The following is a 21,838-nucleotide window of genomic DNA, read 5'->3' on the forward strand; positions in this document are numbered from 1 at the left end:
ATGGGTTTTTGATAAGCGAGGGGATTAAGGGTTATGGGGAGAGGGCGGGAATGTGGAACTGAGCCACGACAGATCAGCCATGATCTTATTGAATGGCGGGGCAGGCTCAAAGGGCTAGATGGCCTACTCCTGCTCCTATTTCTTATGTTCTTAATACATATCAGCATTGTCAGTGATCCCAAGATTACTCTTCTCTTTCAAAAAAAGATTGCTTGCTCTGTGAACAAGGTTTGAAAGGATGAAAATGTGCCAAAATTCTGATCTCTCTGGATTTACAGCTGCACTAAATAGGTACATGAACACCATCAAAATTTAAAAAGATCAGCCAGGTCTGCATAATCAGACTTAATCACTTTGAGATGTTTAGTGGCCATGAAAAGAAACATGGAAACTAGAAGCAGGAGTAGGCCATTCAATCCTTTGAGCCTGCTCCACCATTCATTATGATCATAGCTGATCACCAAATTCAATATCCTGATCCTCCCTCCACCACTCTCACCCTCCCTGCCCCCGCCCCCCATATCCCTTGATCTCTTTTGCTCCAAAAGCTATATCTAATTTCTTCTTGAAATCAGTGTTTTGATTTGAACTATTTTCTGTGGTAGTGAATTCCACACATTCGCCACTCTCTGGGTGAAGAAATCTTCCCTCACCTCAGTCTTAAAAGGTTTATCCCTTATCCTCAAACTATGACCCCTAATTCTGGACTCTCCTACCATTGGGAACATTCTTTCTGAATCAATTCTGTCCAATCCTGTTAGAATTTTAGAAGTTTCTATGAGATCCCCTCTGACTCTTCTAAACTCCAGTGAATATAATCCTAACCGACTTATTCTGTCCTCATATGACAGACCTACCATCCCAGGAGTCAGCCTGGTAAACCTTTTTGTGCTCCCTCTATAGCAAGGACATCCTTCCTCAGATTAGGATACTAAAACTGTGTAAAATACTCCAGGTGTGGCCTCACTAATGCACTATACAATTGCAGCAAAATATCCCCATCCCTATACTCAAATCCCCTTGTTATGAAGGCCAACATACCATTTGCCTGCTTTAATGTCTGCTACACCTGCGTGCTTATAATGCATGATAAAAAGGCAAGTCTTTCTTTTCCAGTCAAGAAGGCTTTTTGAGGGCAATAAATACCTGTTTTGCTAAACCCAAAAAATGAAGCTGAAAAAAGTTCCACTTAATGCAGAATGCCTCGTAAAACCTCCAATCGATTGCAGGTGGCTTTGCATTTTCAGTCAGCATTTCACGGTCACTGTGGGGTTAAAGGGAAGGAAGCCAGTAGCTATGAAAGGTGTTCTACAAGAATGATTAATCAGTTCCTCCCTGCAGTTTCTGTTCTTGAGATAGTTATTACAACACTCTTGAGGAAGTAAAACATTTACTAAGTTATTTACTACAAGGAATTGTTTAAAAGTAACCAGGGATCAATAGTTTTTAGGCTGATGAGGGAAACCTGAAAGATAGAGTATGTAAGAGATGGAAATGCATCTCCTCCCTGGCCCCATAAAAATGCCATTGCTTATTGTGGTTATAGCTACTAACATTATGTTGCTATAGAAACACTTAAGGAGGACCATGCAATTTGTTTAGAGTACGTTACATAGTCTGTAGTTAATTTGTTTCTATAGAAAATTGACAATTACGGTAACATTTAAAGTAAGTCTTATTTATACTATGGTTCACTCCGGTTTCCTGGTCAACACCTGCCAATCAAACTGATCAAAAAAATGATCTGGCCTTCAGCAGGACACTGGATTTTGTGGGATTTTGCTGTGCACAAATTGCCTGTTATGCTACCTATATAGCAACAGTGACCAATGGAGGCTGTTTATATGAAACTTGTTAGCAATTGCTCGCAGAATGCATTGTGCATTCTGTGGTCAACATTCTCAGTACGTGATACATAGGATCATTTTGATCCTATGCTGGAATACTTGAACCCCTCAGGGTAATGGCAAGGCAAGCTTCCTGGAGGGTCTATCTGCCTTTCATTTTGATATGTTTATACGTATATAAAATACTTGCTATATTAACACAGGATTTCTGATTGTTTGAACTTTAACAGAATCAAAACTTCTCACACTGCCCATGTGTAAAAACAGGCCTAGGAATATAAATGAAAGTTTTGATCATCTGCCTTGTTTGTACTCGTAGGATATACAAGTCTGCTTTCTCTTAAGCTGAAATCTAAGTTTACATTTGTGGGGCTCAATATTATTTGAGGAATAAACATTCTATTCTCTGGAAACTGGCCTGTTATAATTGCACCATCTATTAATTAAAGAAAACATTTCCCAAGTACCAGTCTTGTTCAAGATGATGTCCTCCTTTTACGTTTTAAGTTTCGTAGCAACATCACAACTGTTCTTTCCTAGAGCCTAAGGGTGAGCTTTTATCAATCCACCCACCCCAATTCCTACCACCGGTGGAAGTGGAAAATCTTGGCATAACTTTATGCAGTGACATATCTGTTAGAGTCACATCATGTTCTGGAATGTCTAGACTGTTATCGTCTTCTTTAGAATCAACAGTGATGCATTCTTTGAATTCATCTGACAGCTTGTTGAAAACCTTTTGATCCAAATCTAGTCAATCATTACTCTTGCACAAAAAGCAGCTTTTGAATAATTAGTTATATCAAATAATTATTCCCCTCCATTTTGCCACACTTAATCATTGACACATCCTTCCCTCCATCAGCCATATCACATCCCTCACTGAGACAATGAGTGGAATTTTGTGAACATGACATCTACGTGCCTCATGCATTCCAATGTTCATGCTCCCCATGTGAGGCTTTGTCTCTCATCCCACTTACCAATGAAATACGTGCGGGCAGACAAAAACTGCAAATGAGATGTTTGCAAAAAGCTCAAGAATAAAAAATTTTGAAACTTTATTTGTCATGTATGCCAACCTCTTGCTTTGCTTTCCCTTTCAGGTTTTCCTTTCTCATTGCCGTTTGAACAAAACCTGTGATTCAGTTCCAAAATGGTATCCAGGAAACCAACAGTCCACTACATTCACATGAAGGAATGCTGCACTCTCTCATTTCCAAAAGGTATGGATACAACAGATAGGAATTCTTTCAATGGGAGAACAGTTCCATAGTGTTGAGAACCATTGGAAACTTGGCCAAGCCCTACACCACACTTGGCGAACCCAGCACAGGTCTATTCTTGGTTTCCTCTCTTACTTTATAGTCATAGAGATCTATAGCACAGAAAAAGGGCTGTCAGCTCATCACATCTGTGCCCAGTCAAAGACAAATCACCCAACTATTTTAATCCCATTTTCCAGCACTTGGCCCATAGCCTTGAATGCCTTGCCATTGCAAGTGCGCATCTAAATTTGTTTTAAATATTATGACAGTCTCTGCCTCCACCACCTTTCAGGCAATGAGTTCCAGAATCTCTCCACCCTTTGGGTGACTAAAACTTTACCTCACATAGCCTCTAAACCTCCAGTCCATTACCTCACTGTCTGTCTCTCTCTTTCTATCTTTCTTTAGCTCGTGCTAGTTTGTCCTTTGGTACCTCATCCAAGCAACTGAAGAAGTAGGATGGATTATGATGTGGGGAAGTGTTTTTCACTTTGAATGGAAGAGTGGAATATTTTTTAAAAGGTGTGAAACTTGCAAATGTTGATATAAGAGGGAGATGTGGTAGAACAATGGTTAGCTGCCTTCTTCTGCACTCGAGGGGTTCTATGAATCTAGGTGTATGCAAACAGAGGTGCAGGTACAGCAAGCAATTAGGATGCAAATGACATGTTGGCCTTTGTTACAAAAAGATCGGAGTAGAAGAATAAAGAAGTCTTGCTAAAATTGCACAAGGCATTGGTGAGGTCACATCTGGAATGATGTGTGCAGTTTCGATCTTCTTATTTAAAGGAGGATATACTTGCATTGCAGCCGGTACAATGAAGGATCGCTTAAAATGTTCCTCCATTCTACTTCTTCAGTTGCTTGGGTGAAGTACCAAAGGACAAACCAGCACAAGTTAAAGAAAGGTAGAAAGAGAGAGACAGTGCAGTAATGGGCTGGAGGTTTAGAGGCTTTGTGAGGAAAAGCTTTATCACCCAAAGAGTGGTGAGAGTCTGGGACTCATTGCCTGAAAGAGTAGTGGATGTGATGAGAAGGTTGTCTGATGATAAGAGGCTGAGTAAATTGAGCCTTTATTCTCTGGAATTTAGAAGAATAAGAGATGAGATAATTTGACATACAAAATTTGGAAAGATTTTGATACCATGAAGTGTTTTCCCCTTGGTTGGGAAATCTAAAACAAAAGGGCACAGTTTCACGATGAGGGGTTGATCATTTTGGACTGAGATGAGGAGAAACATTTTCACTCAGAAATGTTGTGAATCTTCAAAATTATTTACCTCAGAGGGTTGTGACTGCTCCATTGTTGAATATATTTAAGGCTGGAATAGACAGATCTTTGGACTCTTGGGGAATTTAGGGATATGGGGGGCAGGCTAAATGAAGTTGATGCTGAAGATTGGCTATGTTCATTTTGAGTGGTGGAGCTGGCTTGATAGGCTACCTGCTGCTGTTTTTATGTTCTTGAGAATGCTCTTCTTGTGTAAGCCTTGAGTGGAAAGTATTGAAACATCACAAAATCCAAAAATGCTGAAAAATCTCAGCAGGTATGAAAGCATCTGTGGAGAAAGGACAGAGCCAATGTTTTGAGTCTGGATGATTCTTTGCCACGTGACATGAAACATTGGATCTGCTGATGATGTCAGACTCGCTGACATTTTCCAGCATTTTCTGTTTCTGTCTCAGAATCTTCAAAAATTTGCATTCATTTAAGTATTTACGTAGTGTGAGTCACAGCTGATTTGTGAATTTATTGACATTGGTGCACTTTGGCACAAATATTATAGTGTAAGCACCTGGTGAAAGACTTCTGTGAACATGTTGTATTCCCAATTGCTATGTTACTTTTGGAAAACCTTAATATGACATGTTGGTTGCAATGTGTAATGCACAAAGAAAACAAAATCTTGCATTAACTTCAAGAGAGGCTTTTATTTATACAGCATCCTTTACACCCACCACGCACCTCAAAGTGCTTTACAGCCAATGAAGTCACCATTGTAATGGAGGAAATGCAGCAGCCAAATTTGTGCACAGCAAGCTCCCACAACCAGCAATAATTAGCAGACATTGGAATAAATATTAACCAGGACATCAGGGATATGTCCCACGCTCCTCTTTGGATTTTTTTTTACTTATTCCTGGGACATGGGCATTGCTAGCTGGCGAGCATTCAATGCCCATCCCTAGTTGACCTAGGAGTTGAGAGTCAACCATACTTTGGCTCTGGAGTCACACGTAGGCCAGAGCAGGTAAGGGTAGCAGATTTCCTTCCCTGAAGGACATCAGTGAACCAGATGAGTTTTTTTTTATCATCAACGATGGTTTCATGGTCATCAGTAGATTCTTAATTCCAGATTTTTATAATAATATCATTAGATCATTTAGATTCACCCATGCAGGCAGATGGGACCACGGTTTAACATCTCAGCTAAACAATGGCACGTCTGACTGTGCGGCACTCCCTCATTATGCCAGCCTTTGTGCTTGAGCCCTTGAGTGCGTCTGGAATCTAGTCTTTGAGGCACAACTGACTCCTTTCTTTGAGGTGTCTTAGAACATTTTTGTGCCTGTTTTTGAAATGCAGGTGTGGGATGGGGGAATGGGAGGCTGCAAGGTTGGAGTTAATGTCTCAACAAGCCCATCTTGCTATCTTATTGTTGGAATAAACAGAACACAGCAACCAATTTGTCTTAAAGCAAACTCCACAAACACCAGAATTACGGGTGTTAGTTGGAGGATAAATAGCAGCCGAGCATCAGGAGATCTTCCCTGCCCTTCTTTGGAATTATGCCCATTAACCTTTACCCTTCCTACACCCACCTCAGATAGGGCCTTGGTTTAATGTCTCATTTAGAAGGCAACTTCTCCAACAGTGCAGTACTCCCTTAGTACAACACTAGAGTGTCAGCCTAGGCTTTGTGTTCAAGTTCTGGAGTGGGACTTGAATTCAGGGCCTGTGACATCCTAGCTCCCAAGCATTGGATTTGGACCCATTTGGACCCCATTGATGCGGTGGGGAATTCTTCTGCCAAGTCCCCAGGTAAGGGTTCACCTGACATTTGTCCAGAAGTGTAACTTCCCTGGACAATTGCACTGAGCTGGGAACCATCTAACAAAGTGATTTAAATCACTAACTTCATAGTTCTGCTAATTTTACGTTAATAATTACATTGAAAGGGAAATGAAGCACTTCTAACTTCACTGTGACCATTTTAAACTTCCAGACTGAGTCCCGCATAGGACAACCCTCTCACTCCTGAACACCTGACCCCTGTGACTAATCGCCTCAATCCCCAGCCTCATTGGACTCCCCAGCTCCCCTCCCCACAACCTCTAGGCCCATCTCTAAGTCCCATCCCCTGATCCATTATAATACCTGACACACTTGACCTGAGCCTCCTGACATCCATACTATACCTCTCACCCCAATGTCTGATCTCTAATGTCCCAACTGACCTGATATCCCAACCCTCAAAGATTTGACCTGACACATCCTTCCCCATCAGCCAAATCCCATCCACTTACCTTCTCCCTGGCCTGTCATTTTTATTGGACCCTTTGAATCTACCTACATCCTGGCAGCCAGTACTGTAAAAAAAAAAGGGCCTGGCCTCCCTCAATTCTGGGGTTACACTGTGCCAGGCCCTGCAGGCTCTTTCGCTGCAGGCTCCAAGCAGCTCCAGCCAGTGGAGGTTTGAACACTTTCCAGGTAAGTGCGCTTTGAACTCCGGTAATTCCTATGGACCATCATTCTCCATGGCTGGGTGGATGATGTGGTCCCAATCATTTGTTCAGAAGATACAAGTGCTACCCACCAGGTCAATGTTGGCGCAGACGTTACCTGTATCTTCTAGTATTTTGGCTGATGCACTGCTCTTTCTTGGCAGATCCAGACAATCCCATCCACTCTGAGGCTGTCCTCAAGAGTAGTCATGATGGCATCATGGGTAACAACACACATTCCACAAAGGACATTGACTCAACCCAGCAAGATTATGCACAATGCAAGCAAGATCAGAACCCAGCCAAACCCAGAGGCTTTCCCAAGTGATCACTTACTTCCAGCAGCTCATTCTTTCCAGTCTGTCCATAGCTATACTGATAACCTCTATAAGTACCCTGTGACATCACTTTACAGTAACTCCACAGTACAGATAAAAGATTAAATAGAGGCTGTTTGGGACAGGGAGCAGAAGAACGATTTTTATGCAGTAGGTGATGATGCTGTGGAACACAATAGCAGAGTTAGCGACTGAAGCAGAAACCATGTCAACATTTAAGAAAAGGTTCAGTAAGCAATTGAAGGAAAGCAGATGATGTAACATGGTAGCAGGATTGGAATCTGGGATTTGGATTACTGCTCACACAAGAGATAAACATCAGCACAAACTGGTTGTATGGCCTACATCTATGATGTGATTCCCATACAATTCCATGCAATATAAGAATCTGGTCAACTTTCTGAATGAAGATTAAAACAGAACAAAATGGGATGGAATAGAGGAGAGATGATTGTTATCTAAATGTCTTTGACCTTCTAACAGCCCAGTCCAGTTTTATTGACTATTTGCATAATTAGACCCGGTTATAAAATCAAAGAATGATACAGTACTGTACAGAAAGAGGCCATTTGGCCCATTGTCCCTGTACTAGCTGATTGGAAGAGCAATCTAATTAGTCCCACTTCTGATAGTCCTAAAAATGTTTCATTTTGAAGTTTTTACCAAATTCCCTTTTGAAAATTATGACAAGATCTTCTACCACCTCCCTCAGGCATTCCAGGTCATTCTTGCTGTGTAAAATTAAAAAAAAACTCAGTTTCTCCTGCTAACTGTAGAATCACTACACGATAAAAGGAGGTCATTCAGCCCATCGAGCCTGCACCGACTCCCCCAAGGCCCACTTTAAATCTGTGTCCTCTGTTTATCAGTCCTCCTATCAGTAGCAACAGTTTTCCCTTTATTTACCTTTGTAAACCACTATTGAACACCACTATTGAATCTCCTCTGAAACTTCTCTGTTCTAAGGACAACAATCCTGGCTTCTTCTGTCTTTCCAAGTAGCTGAAGCCTCTGAACTCTGGTGTATTTTCATAAATCTCTTTTTAGCAGCCTTTCCTAGGCCTTGATTTCATTCCAGAAGTTTGGTATCAAGATCATGTCAGCTAAGGCATAACTAATGATTTATAAACATTAAGAATAACATCCTTTTATAAAAGCAAGATATTGGGAGGTCTCATTTATAAACAGTAAGTGCAGGAAAAACTTAGCATGTACTGGTAGCATCTGTCAAGAGATATGGTTTTTTTGCCAAGTGACAGTCTGTGTCTGTTTTTGCTTTCAAACCTAGCTGATCTATTAGCGCCTACCCTAGGCCAAAATAGTCTTCCTTTACTATAATCCTTACCACTCTCTGCCTCTTCTTTTATGACATCATTGGTATTTAACACCCTGCTCTTTCACTTACCCTTTACCTTCCCTTTATCTGAATTTTCCCCCTTTCTCAGCAGCATAAACCCCCTCCTTAGTTTTGAACAAGAATCATCTTGGATTTGAATTAACTCTGCTTCTCACTCCACAGATGCTGCCAGACCTGCCAGGTTTCTCCACCATGGTGGGTGGGATTTTCCAGCCCATCCCATCCGAGAGATCTTCTGATTCCGCAGAAGTCAGTGGACCTTTGGCTGGCTGGCTCACTGCATCTGACCTAGTGGGGCTGGAAAATCTTGGCCTTTGTTTTCTTGTTCCTTCCTTTTTAATATTCTCTGCCTCTGTTTATAATGCTCATGTTTCTATAGTTCTCCCTGGACTGTGCATCATGCCATCTTGTGGTAAATGCTGCGTGATGCTTTTGCAGTTGCTGTGGCTGGTTTCCTGCTCCCTGCCTGTGTGTTGAATTTAGACAACTTCAGGAGGTTTGTTATAATCTGTTTGTCTGATGCATAAGTATCTGGTGGGTATAGAATTTACTTATCTCATTGTACCCTCCCTCCTTCTCACTCAATGGTTAAATTACAGCATTGATCAAGCAAGTATAACAGAATGACGCCATCTGGCACCAACTCTTCATAAGAGCATTACCCAAGCCCTCCCCTTTGCCCTATCCCAGTAACCCCACACATTTACAATGGCTAATCCACCTACCTGCACATTGGGCAGCATGGCAGCGCAGTGTTAGCACTGCTGCCTCACAGCTCCAGGGACCAGGGTTTGATTCCCCACTTGAATCTCTGTCTGTGTGGAATTTGTACATTCTCCCTGTGTCTGCATGGGTTTCCTCCAGGTGCTCCGGTTTCCTCCCACACTCCAAAAATGTACAGGTTAGATGGATTGGTCATGCTAAACTCTCCCTCCGTGTACCTGAACAGGTGCCAGAGTGTGGCACATGGGGACTTTCAGTAACTTCATTGCAGTGCAGATGTAAACCTACTTGTGACTAATAAATATACTTTACATTATTGAACTGTGGGAGGAAACCCAGCACCCGGACGAAACCGAGCACCCAGAGGAAACCCATGCAGACATGGGAAGAATGTGCAATTTCCACACAGCCATCCAAGGCTGGAATTAAATCCGGGTCTGTGCTCCTGTGAGGCAGCAGTGCTAATCTCTTTGCCACCAGGTCCAACTGCTGTTCCCCTGACACAACACTTGCTCACCATCATGTCCTTAACTCTGAACTCTGCAGTTTTCTTTTTAATTCATTGAGGGATATCACTGGCTGGGCCAGCATTTATTGTCTATTCCTAATTGCTCTTAGAATGAATAGTTCGCTTGGTCACTCAGAGAGTATTTCAATAGTCAACCACATTACTGTGGATCTGGAGCCACGTGGGCCAAGTAAAGATGGCAGATATTTTTTTCTCTAAAGGCCATTAGTGAACCAGATGGATTTTTACAGCAATTGAGTCATTACTGAAACAGGCGCTCATGAGACCCACATCCCTGCAGACCACCCAGATGTTGTATTTAACTGTCAGCTGTTGTACTGCATTGAAATCAATGTACAAAACATTTCAATTTGCAGTTTAACAATCATTCCTTCCATGAAATAACATAAGTTATGTTGCATGCCACAATATGGTGTTGCTCAGTGACTCTCCTCTCCTCCCCTGTCCCATCAATGCTCCCTCACTCCCACCACCATCAGTGCAAGTCCAGAAACCTAGGTGTTTGCTTAGAGTAACTTCTACAATTACCCCAATGCCCTGCGTGCCTTGTTATGGGGGTAGATGGCTGAATTCTTGCCTCTATGCAGGAGATGGGCAGAGCCTGAACCTGTGTAGTACTGGAACTATACCAGGGCCCAGCATATTTAGGCCTATCTACATCCGTGTACCTCAGCATTAAGAGCAGGACCAGCCTCTCTGTCACTGTTGCAGGGGTTGAGATGTGTCTTTAGTTGTGCAAGTGTCTGAGGGGAGCTTATACTGGTGGTGAAGGCCCACACAAATGCCTCATGAATAGCTACCAAATCTTTACACCCTCTCCAAACCTTCTCCGCCTGATTTGGCCTCAGCGACAGACTGTCCAGCAGTGAACCATCCAACCTGCATGGCCGCCTGTTTCATTGCTGTCACCATAGTGATAATTTCAACTCCACCTCAGGACCATTGACATTCCCTAACGTTTTGAGCATGCTTTCCCTGTAATGAACATGGGCAATGTCAGTCCTGCCTCTTAGTGCTGATGTGCTGCTCAGTCTGGTGATGAAGCTACCATTCAGCCATCTCAAGCACAGCAGTCAAAGAACAAAGAACAAAGAACAACCCAGCACGGGAAACAGGCCCTTCGGCCCAACAAGCCCGCGCCGCCGCATCACCCTACACCTATTCTACCCTGCGTGTCTACGAATGGAACCCCTAACTTAGCCAGATTCAGGGGAGAATAGTGTCAATTTGGTAAAACCAATCAGCCTAAGAGCACATCTTTGGGTGTGGGAGGAAACTGGAGCGCCCGGAGGAAACCCACGCAACCACAGGGAGAATGCACAAACTCCCACAGACACAGGCCCAAATCCATGTATCTGCACAGCTAGCAGTGCTAGTCACCGAGCTGTTGCGGCGCCCGTCTACCGGTCCAGGATCAAGCACACACACCGACACGAAGTACTAGGCCACTCCCGGAACCTTCAAGAGCAGCCCATGCACCGTGTGCATGCCCCTCGTTTCACACGAGGTGGACCTCCACCTGCGGAATAAAAAGACAAAAACGTTAATCTTACAAGTCTGCTTTTCCGGTGTCTCCCGAGGTTCTAACCTTATTTAATAGCCCCTACCATAACCCTCCATCCTTGTTTCACTCATGTGTCTGTCTAAATGAACCTTAAACGAGTCCAATGTTCCTGCCTCCACCACCCTACTCGGTAGCGTGTTCCATACCCCCACAACTCTCTGCGTAAAGAACCTTCCTCTCACTTCCAAATTATACCTCTCCCCCCTCACCCTTAAATCATGACCTCTCGTATTTGTACCCAGTCTAGGGAGCAGTCTTTCACTATTAACTCTATCTATTCCCTTCAGTATCTTATATACCTCTATCATGTCCCCCCTCAATCTCCGTCTTTCCAAGGAGAAAAGTCTCAGTTTCTCCAACCTTTCCTCGTAACCCAGCCCCTCCATGCCAGGCAACATCCTGGTAAACCTCCTCTGCACCCTTTCCAGAGACTCCACGTCCTTCCGGTAGTAAGGTGACCAGAACTGGTGCTATGTAATGAGGCGGGTAGAATTAGGGACCTTGCGGTGAAGGATCCTCTTGGAGAGAGTGATCATTGTATGGTGGAGTTTCTGTTGCAGATGGAGGAGGAGAAAGTGGGTTCCCGGACACGCGTCCTTTGTTTGAATAGAGGGGAGTATGGTAGGATGAGAGAAGAATTGGCGAATGTGGACTGGGGGAGCGCGTTGGAAGGTAGGTCTGCTGAGGAGCAGTGGAGGATCTTTAAGGAGATCTTTCTTGGTGCTCAGCAGAAATTTATTCCGATGGTTAAAAAGGACAGTAGGAAGAGAGGTAATAAGCCGTGGATAACGAAGGAGGTGAAGGAAAGTGTTAAATTAAAAGCGGAGGAATTTAGAGTAGCTAAGAGCAGTGGGCGAGAAGAGGATTGGGAAAGGTTTAAATGTCAACAAAGATTGACAAAAAAGTTGATAAAGGAGGGTAGAAGAAGCTATGAAGCTGGGCTAGCGCTTAATATAAAAAAGGATAGCAAGAGTTTTTATAAATATATAAAAAGGAAGAGGCTGGCTAGGGTGAACGTTGGTCCCTTAGAGGATGAGAAAGGGGACCTAGTGGTAGGGGATGGGGATATGGCTAAGGTCTTGAATAACTTTTTTGTTTCTGTCTTCACGGAGGAGGACGTGAATAATTTGCCGGGTGTTAGCGATGGAAAGGTGGTAGGACTGGAGGGTCTTAATGACATTACTGTTACTAGAGAGGTGGTGCGTGACAGACTGGAGGGGCTGATTGTGGACAAGTCCCCAGGACCGGATGGAATGCATCCGAGGGTTCTGAAAGAAATGGCGGAGGTTATAGTGGATGCCTTGGTGGTTATTTTCCAGACGTCGCTGGATTCCGGGGAAGTGCCGGAAGATTGGAAAACGGCTAATGTTACGCCGTTGTTTAAGAAGGGTGCCAGGCAAAAGGCGGGGAATTATAGGCCGGTTAGTTTAACGTCTGTGATAGGTAAAATGTTAGAATCCGTCATTAAGGAGGAAATTGCGAGGCATCTTGAAGGGAATTGCTTGATAGGGCAGACGCAACACGGTTTCATTAAAGGGAAGTCGTGTCTGACAAATTTACTGGAGTTCTATGAGGATGTGTCTAGGGCGGTGGATAGAGGAGAGCCGGTGGATGTGGTCTTTCTGGATTTTCAGAAGGCGTTTGATAAGGTACCTCACAAGAGGTTACTGCAGAAGGTCAGAGGACATGGAGTTGGGGGTAGGGTGTTAGCGTGGATAGAGGATTGGTTGTCAAATAGGAGGCAGAGAGTGGGGGTCAATGGGTGCTATTCGGATTGGCGGTTGGTGACTAGTGGGGTGCCCCAGGGGTCGGTGCTGGGGCCTCAGCTATTTACCATTTATATAGATGATCTGGAGGAGGGAACCGAGTGTAGGGTGTCGAAATTTGCTGATGACACCAAGATTGGGGGAAAGGCAAATTGTGCGGAGGGTGTGGAGAGTCTGCAGAAGGATCTAGATAGGCTGGGCGAATGGGCTAGGAAATGGCAAATGGAATTTAATGTTGGCAAGTGTGAGGTGGTCCACTTTGGTAGGAAGGACTATTACTTACGTGGCGAAAAACTGCAGCAGGCGACGGTGCAGAGGGACCTCGGGGTCCTTGTGCATGAGTCGCAAAAACCCAGCCTGCAGGTGCAGCAGGTGGTCAGGAAGGCGAATGGGATGCTGGCCTTCATAGCGAGGGGGATTGAATATAAAAGTAGGGAGGTCTTGCTGCGGCTGTATAGGGCATTGGTGAGGCCGCAGCTGGAGTACTGTGTGCAGTTTTGGGCGCCGCACCTGCGCAAGGATATTTTGGCCTTGGAGGGAGTGCAGAGGAGGTTTACTAGGCTGATACCGGAGTTGAGGGGGTTGAGCTATGAGGAGAGGCTGAATAAACTAGGCTTGTACTCGTTAGAGTTTAGAAGAATGAGGGGAGATCTCATTGAGACGTATAAGATGATGAATGGGATGGATAGGATAGAGGTGGAGAGACTCTTCCCGCTCAAAAAAGACAGTAGGACTAGGGGGCACAGCCTCAAGATAAAGGGGGGGCGGTTTAGAACGGAGTTGAGGAGGAACTTCTTCACTCAAAGGGTGGTGAATCTCTGGAATTCTCTGCCCGTTGAAGTGGTGGAGGCTGCCTCGCTAAATATTTTTAAGAAGCGGGTTGATGGGTTTTTGATAAGAGAGGGGATTAAGGGTTATGGGGAGAGGGCGGGAAAGTGGAACTGAGCCACGACAGATCAGCCATGATCTTATTGAATGGCGGGGCAGGCTCAAAGGGCCAGATGGCCTACTCCTGCTCCTATTTCCTATTTCTTATGTAGAACTGGACGCAGTACTCCAAATGCGGTCTAACCAACTTTCTATACAACTGAAGCATTAGACGGCAGCTTTTATGCTCTATACCCCTTCCTATAAAGGCTAACATTCCATAAGCCTTCCTAACAACCTTCTCCACTTGTGACGCAACCTTCATGGATTTGTGAACCTGCACTCCCAGGTCCCTCTGTATTTCTATACTCCTAATCTGTCTACCTTTTATCACATAGCTCCTCTCTGCATTATTCCTTCCAAAATGCATCACCTCGCATTTGTCAGGATTAAATTCCATCTGCCACCTATCTGCCCAATGCACCAACCTATCTATATCCTGTTGTATCACCTGACAATCCAGTTCAGTACCCGCCAACCCTGCCATCTTGGTGTCATCAGCAAACTTGCTGATCACACCACCTACGTTCTCTTCCAAGTCATTTATGTAGACTACAAAGAGGAGAGGTCCCAGTACTGAGCCCTGCGGCACACCACTGGTCACCGGCCTCCAGCTGGACAAAGTCCCCTCCACAACTACCCTCTGTCTCCTATTGCCCAGCCAGTTCTCAATCCACCTAGCTACCTGACCCCGTATCCCATGCACCTTAACCTTTTCTACCAGCCTACCATGAGGGACTTTGTCAAACGCCTTACTGAAATCCATATAGATGACATCAACGGCTCTCCCATCGTCAACCGTTTTTGTCACCTCCTCAAAGAATTCCACCAGATTCGTAAGGCAAGACCTCCCTCTAACAAAGCCATGTTGCGTATCCCTAGTCAGATCGCAACGCTACAAATGCTCATACATCCTACCCCTAAGTATTTTTTCCATTAATTTCCCTACCACCGATGTCAAACTCACCGGTCTATAATTTCCAGGGTTATCCCTACTACGTTTTTTGAACAGCGGTACCACATTTGCTACCCTCCAGTCCTCTGGGACCTCACCTGTGTCCAAAGAAGAGACAAAGATTTGCGCCAGAGGCCCAGCAATTTCATCTTTCACCTCCCTAAGCAGCCTGGGATAAATACCATCAGACCCCGGAGCTTTATCCGTGCTTACGCTACCTAAAAGCCCTAGCACTTCCTTCCTCGTAATAGATATTTCCTGCAACTGATCCTCAGCTCCCTCCAAGAGACCGCACGATTCCAAACCCCTCTCCTTCGTGAATACCGATGCAAAGTATTCATTCAGGAGCTCCCCCATTCCCTCTGACTCAATACATAACTCTCCACTTTTGTCCCTAAGAGGACCAATTTTCCCTCTAACTACTCTCTTGCTCCTAATATAGGAATAAAATGCTCAGTCACCTGAGCATGAGTCCCGGCTGCATGATAACTGGGTGCCTTTGGCTAAGATCAAGTGTAAGATAAAGCCTGAGATCAGATGTAATGCCGATTCTTGTCAGCTTGAATCTTGTGGGGATCATGAATTGAATTCAATCTGAATTGTTTTTTTGGAGTAAGCAAGGAGATGGATTAAGGGCTGGTCTTGTACACTCAGCACGTTGACTTTGTAACTCTGAGAAAGGAATAATTTTTAAAACCTAGACGCCTCAATATTAACCTTGCTGCCCCATGCACGTGTCTACCACTCACCTTTCCAGACCGCAGCTGCTCCTTATATAAACCTAAAGCCTGCACCAACTCGGTTGCTCGTGATGTCTGTCGCCTCCAGCCATGCCTTCTTGGGAACATTTCCTGGTCTTCTCTCCTCTTCCAGAAAATGGATCTGCTTCCTTTTGTGGACTGATTTCTAAAGTGCTTCAAGAGTGGTGTTTCTGAAACACGGGGGCTACCCTTTTTTCTGCTGCCATCTCTGTACTGCCTTCTCAGCTATCTGTCGCCACTACATACTTGCCCCCGCCAGGTTCAAGGCTGGCTGAATGATTTGCAGCTGTATTTTAAAAAAATCCAAGCACTCTTTAGGCCATTATCACTAGGACCTGCTCACTTCCTCACTGGCACCCCCTTCATTGGCTGCTGATGGTAAAATTCAGGGAGTGGTGTCTCGCTGCCTGCCTGTTATTCCAGTGCCAGGCATTTCTACCTGACATCAAGGACTCCAACAAAATCCTGGGTGTTGTTCTATTAGAAACAGAAATCAGATTACAAGAAAGTGGAAAAGGACAGGAGGCCATTAGGTCTAAACAGTCCAAATTGGTGTTAATTCTCTCATGAGCAGTACATCTAATCCCATAATGGCCAATGTTAGCAAGCTTAATTGATGACATGGCCTCTGTTTCAATCACTAACTGTGTTGTAATGTATTTCACAACCTCACATAAAATCTCTGTTCTAAACTTTCAGTCTTGCCTCTGGGCAATCTCTGCTAGTGAGTTAACATAATAGTTACACCTTGTCCATGTCTCTCTCATATTTACTGCAGTTCAAAATGAGCAATGTATTGAAATGGCAGGGAGAGGCAGATTCAATGTGGAGTGTGGACGCTTGTACTTAGGATGGTGTGTGGAGAGTTGTTGGTTTGAGGGGAATGTGCTGGAAAGACACGGGTAATTCTACATTGGACACCATCACACTCATTTACTCAGGGAGGTCAAAAGCATGAGAGAGGTGTTCAATCCTGATATGATCCAATCTGCACACCAACATTTGATAGTGAAGAAGAGGGTATTTGATCAATTTCATGACGACCTGGTTAAGATCAAACATCAAGGTAAAATAAAGGAAGTGATTTTTGTAATGGGTGATCCATTGGGAAAGGCAACATGGTTGGACCACATGGCCTGAGTGATCCCAATGAAAGAGGGGAAAGTGAATTGATTTGATGTAAAGTTATTATAAATGTCTGGTTCAAGGAGCTTCCAAAAGGAAAGTATGCCTAGATAAGTCCAGGTGACACAACCAGAAATCAAATTGATCGGGCCTGATATCTGGGATGGTGGGGACCAAGTCCCACGCCCACCAATTTCAGTAGCCGCACTGCCATTTTATAATCTAAAGAGCATTAATTGGCATTAGGTGTAACTTCTACTCCTCATGGGAGAATGGCTGGCAGCTCTCCAAGGTGGGACAATCAGATGCTCTCCAGGCAAAAGCACTGCAGTGGATGGAAGAGGCATAGTAGGGACTGCCTGGCACTGAGTTACAGGAATTGGAGAACGGGTATGTGGAAGGGTAGAGAGGGTAAGGAGCTACTGGGAGGATCATGAGGAGGGTGATCGGATTCTTGTGGGATAGACCGAGGATGTGGAGAGTAGTCCAGAGGTCACTGGGCATCCCCAGTCAAAAGGGGGCTTCCAAAATTTTCAGTACATTTAAATCCCTTCAAGTACCCAATTCCTTATAAAAACAAACATTTCTATTCATAGTCTCATATCGGAGATAGCTAATTCCATAACAAACATTTAGAGCAATCAATCATTGAAATTGTAGACCCTCTTTCTCCCCCTTCCCTCACCGCCACCACCCCCCCCCCCGTGATAATGATCAATGGGGAAGCAATCAAACAGTAATAATGCTGTAATGATAGACCTCAGGTTTATGTCAACAAACAGCTATGGAAATGACAAGCACCATTTCTTTTCAGTTCCGAGACACAGCATGCCGTTTTAAAAGAGTAAGGAGCAGGAGATTTAAAGGAATTGACAACTTGACAGTCCACAGATTTATCCATATTTATTGCACATTCATGCCTATTCTATTAAATCTTAAGTCGCACACTGAGAAACACACCTTGCTCCAAAAATAATTGGGTTTGTTGAGCTCAGCACTTAGTTCAAATAACTCTTCTGTGTTTGGGTTTCCCCAAATACGTGGCTCACAACACCCCCCACACACTGCAACTCCGCAACCACAGAAAAGTGGATTCTGTCAGAAATGGGAGCAGGACAGTGTGTGTGGGCTCTCCGTGTTATATTGGCTAAAGCGTGGAGTCACTATGAAAATCTGTGCTTAAGTTTTTCAGTCAATTTAATTCTGCATTTTCCTCTCTTCCCCAGTGTAACCCATTTGATGATCCATTATTGCTCATTTTTCAAAGGGGATCATTGCCAAAGATTTGTTAACGAGTATGATTGTCCACCTAAGAAAATCGGTTTCCACTGGTCAAGGGTTCTGTGGGTCCTTACGCGGCTCAAAGGGGAACCAATGTCCATTTAAATAGCCAATTCCTCAAGACATCCCAAATTTCTTCACAGTTGAATAATAGTCACTGCAGTGAGGTAGGCAAACATGTTAGTCTCAAAATGCAAGATATTACAAACATCAGAGTATATAAGTCACTAGTTTGTCAATGCTGAGCTTAGTTTTAATTCTCCCTCACTCAGATTTCAGAAGATAACAGGTGTGGTCAATTTTATGTAAACTATCAGCATGCACGATGTCAATGATATGTCCAACCGGGGAGAACAATTAAATAAATCATTGTATTGTTGTACAACATACTTGTGCTAAAGTTATCAAGCCTAACCATTCCTATAGGAAAAGGGAAATGTGAAAGAGTATCAGCTTGTCCTGGGAGAAAGATAAGGAGCGAGGCGGCACTCTCAGTTGGCAGGAATCAGACAGTAAGAAGTCTCTCAACACCAGATTTATTTGGTAGCCCAAGCCACTAGCTTTTGGAGCGCTGCCCCTTCATCAGGTGAGTGGGAGTTCTGTTCACGAACAGGGCATATAAAGATACAAACTCTTTTGTGTCTTTATGTGCCCTGTTTGTGAACTGAGCTCCCACTCACCTGATGAAGGGACAGCACTCTGAAAGCTAATGGCTTGGTCTACCAAATAAATCTGCTGGACTTTAATCTGGTGTTGAGAGACTTCTTACGGTGTTTACTCCTGTCCAATACCGGCATCTCCACATCATGGGAATCAGACAAGCCACTGTGAATCAACTTCAGGGACTGGATGAGGGGCTCGTTTGGAGTATTGTGAGCAGGTTGGGCCCCGTGTCTAAGGAAGGGTGTGCTGACCTTGGAAAGGATCCAGAGGAGGTTCACAAGAATGACCCCTGGAATGAAGAGCTTGTTGTATGAGGAACAGTTGAGGACTCTGGGTCTGTACTTGTTGGAGTTTAGAAGGATGAAGGGGAATCTTATTGAAACTTACAGGTAACTGTGAGATCTGGATAGAGTGGACATGGAAAGGATGTTTCCATTAGTAGGAGAAACTAGAACCAGAGGGCACATCCTCAGGTTCAAGTGAAGATCCTTTAAAACAGAGATGAGGAGGAGTTTCTTGAGCTAGAGAATGATGAACCTGTGGAACTCTTTGCCACAGAAAGCTGTGGCAGCCAGGTCATAAACAGAGATAGCTAGGTTCTTGATTAATAAGGGGTTTAGGGGTTTTGGGGAAAAGGCTGGAGAATGGGGATGAGAAAAATATCAGCCATGATTGAATGGCGGAGTGGACCTGATGGGTTGAATGGCCTAATTCTGCTCCTTTGCCTTATGGTCTTATGGAATGAGCAGTAACAGAAAGAGTGTGCTTGATTGAACTGGGCTGGAGGGAGATAAGTGTCCCAGGTTAATAGGTAGAGGGGTTAGAAAGCCAGTAATGAAAAGGGAGAGTTAGGAACATAGATACCAGTGACGGGATGGGATATACGATGCAGACAGGCACTAACAATCCAACTCCACACACACCACACAACATGTATCCCACCCTCTTACACACGCTATACCCCACACAACTAAATACACTCAAACACAAACTGTATCCAAAAAGCTCTCTACCCTCACACATTGTCCCCACCTAACTCCCTGCCCTCTCACACACACACACATGCACACCACCCCATCCAACTCCCCACCATCTCACACATACATACACAACCCATTCCAACTCCCTACCCTCACTCTCTCTCTCTCACACACACACACACACCCCACCCCATCCAGCTCCTCATTCTCTCACATTTACACATACTACCCTATCCAACTCCCCACCCTCACACACACTGTACCCAATCCTGTTCCCCACTCTCACACAAAGTCTGCCAAATCCAACTCCCCACCCTCACACACACACACATTGTACCCCATCCAGCCCCCCACCCTCTTACATTCACTGTAGCCCATTCAACTCTCATACAACCCTCCACGCTCAGACACACATTGTACACTATTAATCTGCCCACACTCTGACTCACACTGTATCACCTCCAAACACACACCCTCTCTCATGCACACGATGCTCTATTCAATTCTATACACAGATACACACACACACACACTCACTCTCACACTCCCTAGCTTTAGTGCACACACACATGGAAAAATACATCAACTGCACCCTCTGCCCATAATTGCTTACCTAATATTCACCATTTACGACCCTCTGCTGGCTCACTCTGCAGTCGAGCACTCCAATCAGTGGTGCGAATGTTATAACATTCTGTATTTGAAGATTGGAGCTTTTTGTCTTCTCTGTAATTAAATTGGAACTGATCTTACCTAAAATAGGTTAAGTTCACACAGTCTGGAGACCGGTTGGCAGGCCCCTGTGAACAAATCAACGTACCAATTAGCAGGAGGAGTAAACCACTCAGCCTCCCAAGTAACAAGTGATCTGATTGTAACCCCCATCTGCACTGTCACCTATCCTCGATTATCTACCTAGCTCTGGTTAGGTGCTTCGGCTTAGAATCATTGGGCTGGAGGCTGAGGTGTGGTCACTGCATCATACCAGGGACAGTGAGCATTACCTGAATGCTTCGTGCTAGGAGATCATCACACCTTGAAGGATAGGGTCTCCTGCTGTGCAAGATGCTCAGGAACAGGGGGATGTGACTGTAGCTGAGGCAGGTGAGGGGACCCAGACATCAGGACTATCAGCCTCTACAATTGTCCAACGAGCCTGAGGTTTTGAACAGCAGCTGGCTTGCTGAGCAGAGTAGTTGTCACTGGTTTCTGTGAAGCAATCTGGCATTCCTGGTGGACTTCTCCTTTATTTGGCTGTGTGACGAGTAGAGCTGCCGCAGACAGCCTATCAGCATTTCACTTGGGTGCTCACTCTCAGCTGACTCTACCTGGCACTGGGAGATATGATGGAGATGTCAAGGCAGCAATACCAGGAGTTCAGCAATTGTAAGACTCGAAGTCACTGTAAAGGTAAAGCACGATTGCCAAGTATATATTCACATGCTCTGCTCTGGTCTAAGGAATTTAAAGTCTCAGTGAGTGTATATTAACCAGGCTGACGGCACGGCTGGCATTGAGCTGTGTCGGGACCCAGAGAGTCAATCTGGGAGTAGACGACAAGTGTGTTTATGAGGGAGATTGGGTGGCAGCAGTGGGGAGAACAGTAAATCTGATCACCTGTAACTCTTACACCACTGAATATAGAGGCTGGGAGGCAAGTAAACTGGTTGTACTTCATGGAGAAGTTAACACACATTACACCGAGCTTCAGAAGCCCCTGAGAGTGTTAGATTCTGTTGCTGACGTTGCACTTATTTGTTTTGAAAGCAGTACAGGTGCTACTGGAAACTGCGAGTGAGGTTACGGTTTTGTTGGAACCTTCCTGACAAAGGCACAAAGTCATCATTCAAGATTAGAAACATTACAGAGCATTGAAATTTAATTGATTTGGTTTCCCCCACTCTATCACGGATTTCTTGAACAACAACACTAATTAAAGAATTAGCTTTTGTTGGCATTTTCTCCTGAAACTTTTCTCTGGCTACAGGGAGCCACTTGTGAACTCACCAGTTTATAACGAGTAAAACA

General features: G+C 44.4%; 1 protein-coding gene across 4 annotated transcripts in view; it reads left to right on the forward strand.

Annotated features, from left to right (window-relative positions):
• Nucleotides 1-21,838, forward strand: part of svopl (SVOP-like) — a 123,023-nt gene that overhangs the window by 20,137 nt on the left and 81,048 nt on the right. For 3 of the 4 annotated variants that reach the window (XM_080190655.1, XM_080190653.1, XM_080190654.1), the window contains one exon: nt 2,954-3,073. In XM_080190655.1, the coding sequence (XP_080046781.1) occupies nt 3,004-3,073 (70 nt within the window). In that variant the 5' untranslated portion in view covers nt 2,954-3,003. Of the gene's footprint in view, nt 1-2,953; nt 3,074-21,129; nt 21,221-21,838 lie in introns of those variants that run through there. The other variant, XM_080190656.1, reaches the window with a different exon arrangement.

Source organism: Carcharhinus amblyrhynchos, chromosome 6 (assembly GCF_965287045.1).
Source record: "Carcharhinus amblyrhynchos chromosome 6, sCarAmb.v2.hapA, whole genome shotgun sequence".
Classification (NCBI taxonomy): domain Eukaryota; kingdom Metazoa; phylum Chordata; class Chondrichthyes; order Carcharhiniformes; family Carcharhinidae; genus Carcharhinus; species Carcharhinus amblyrhynchos.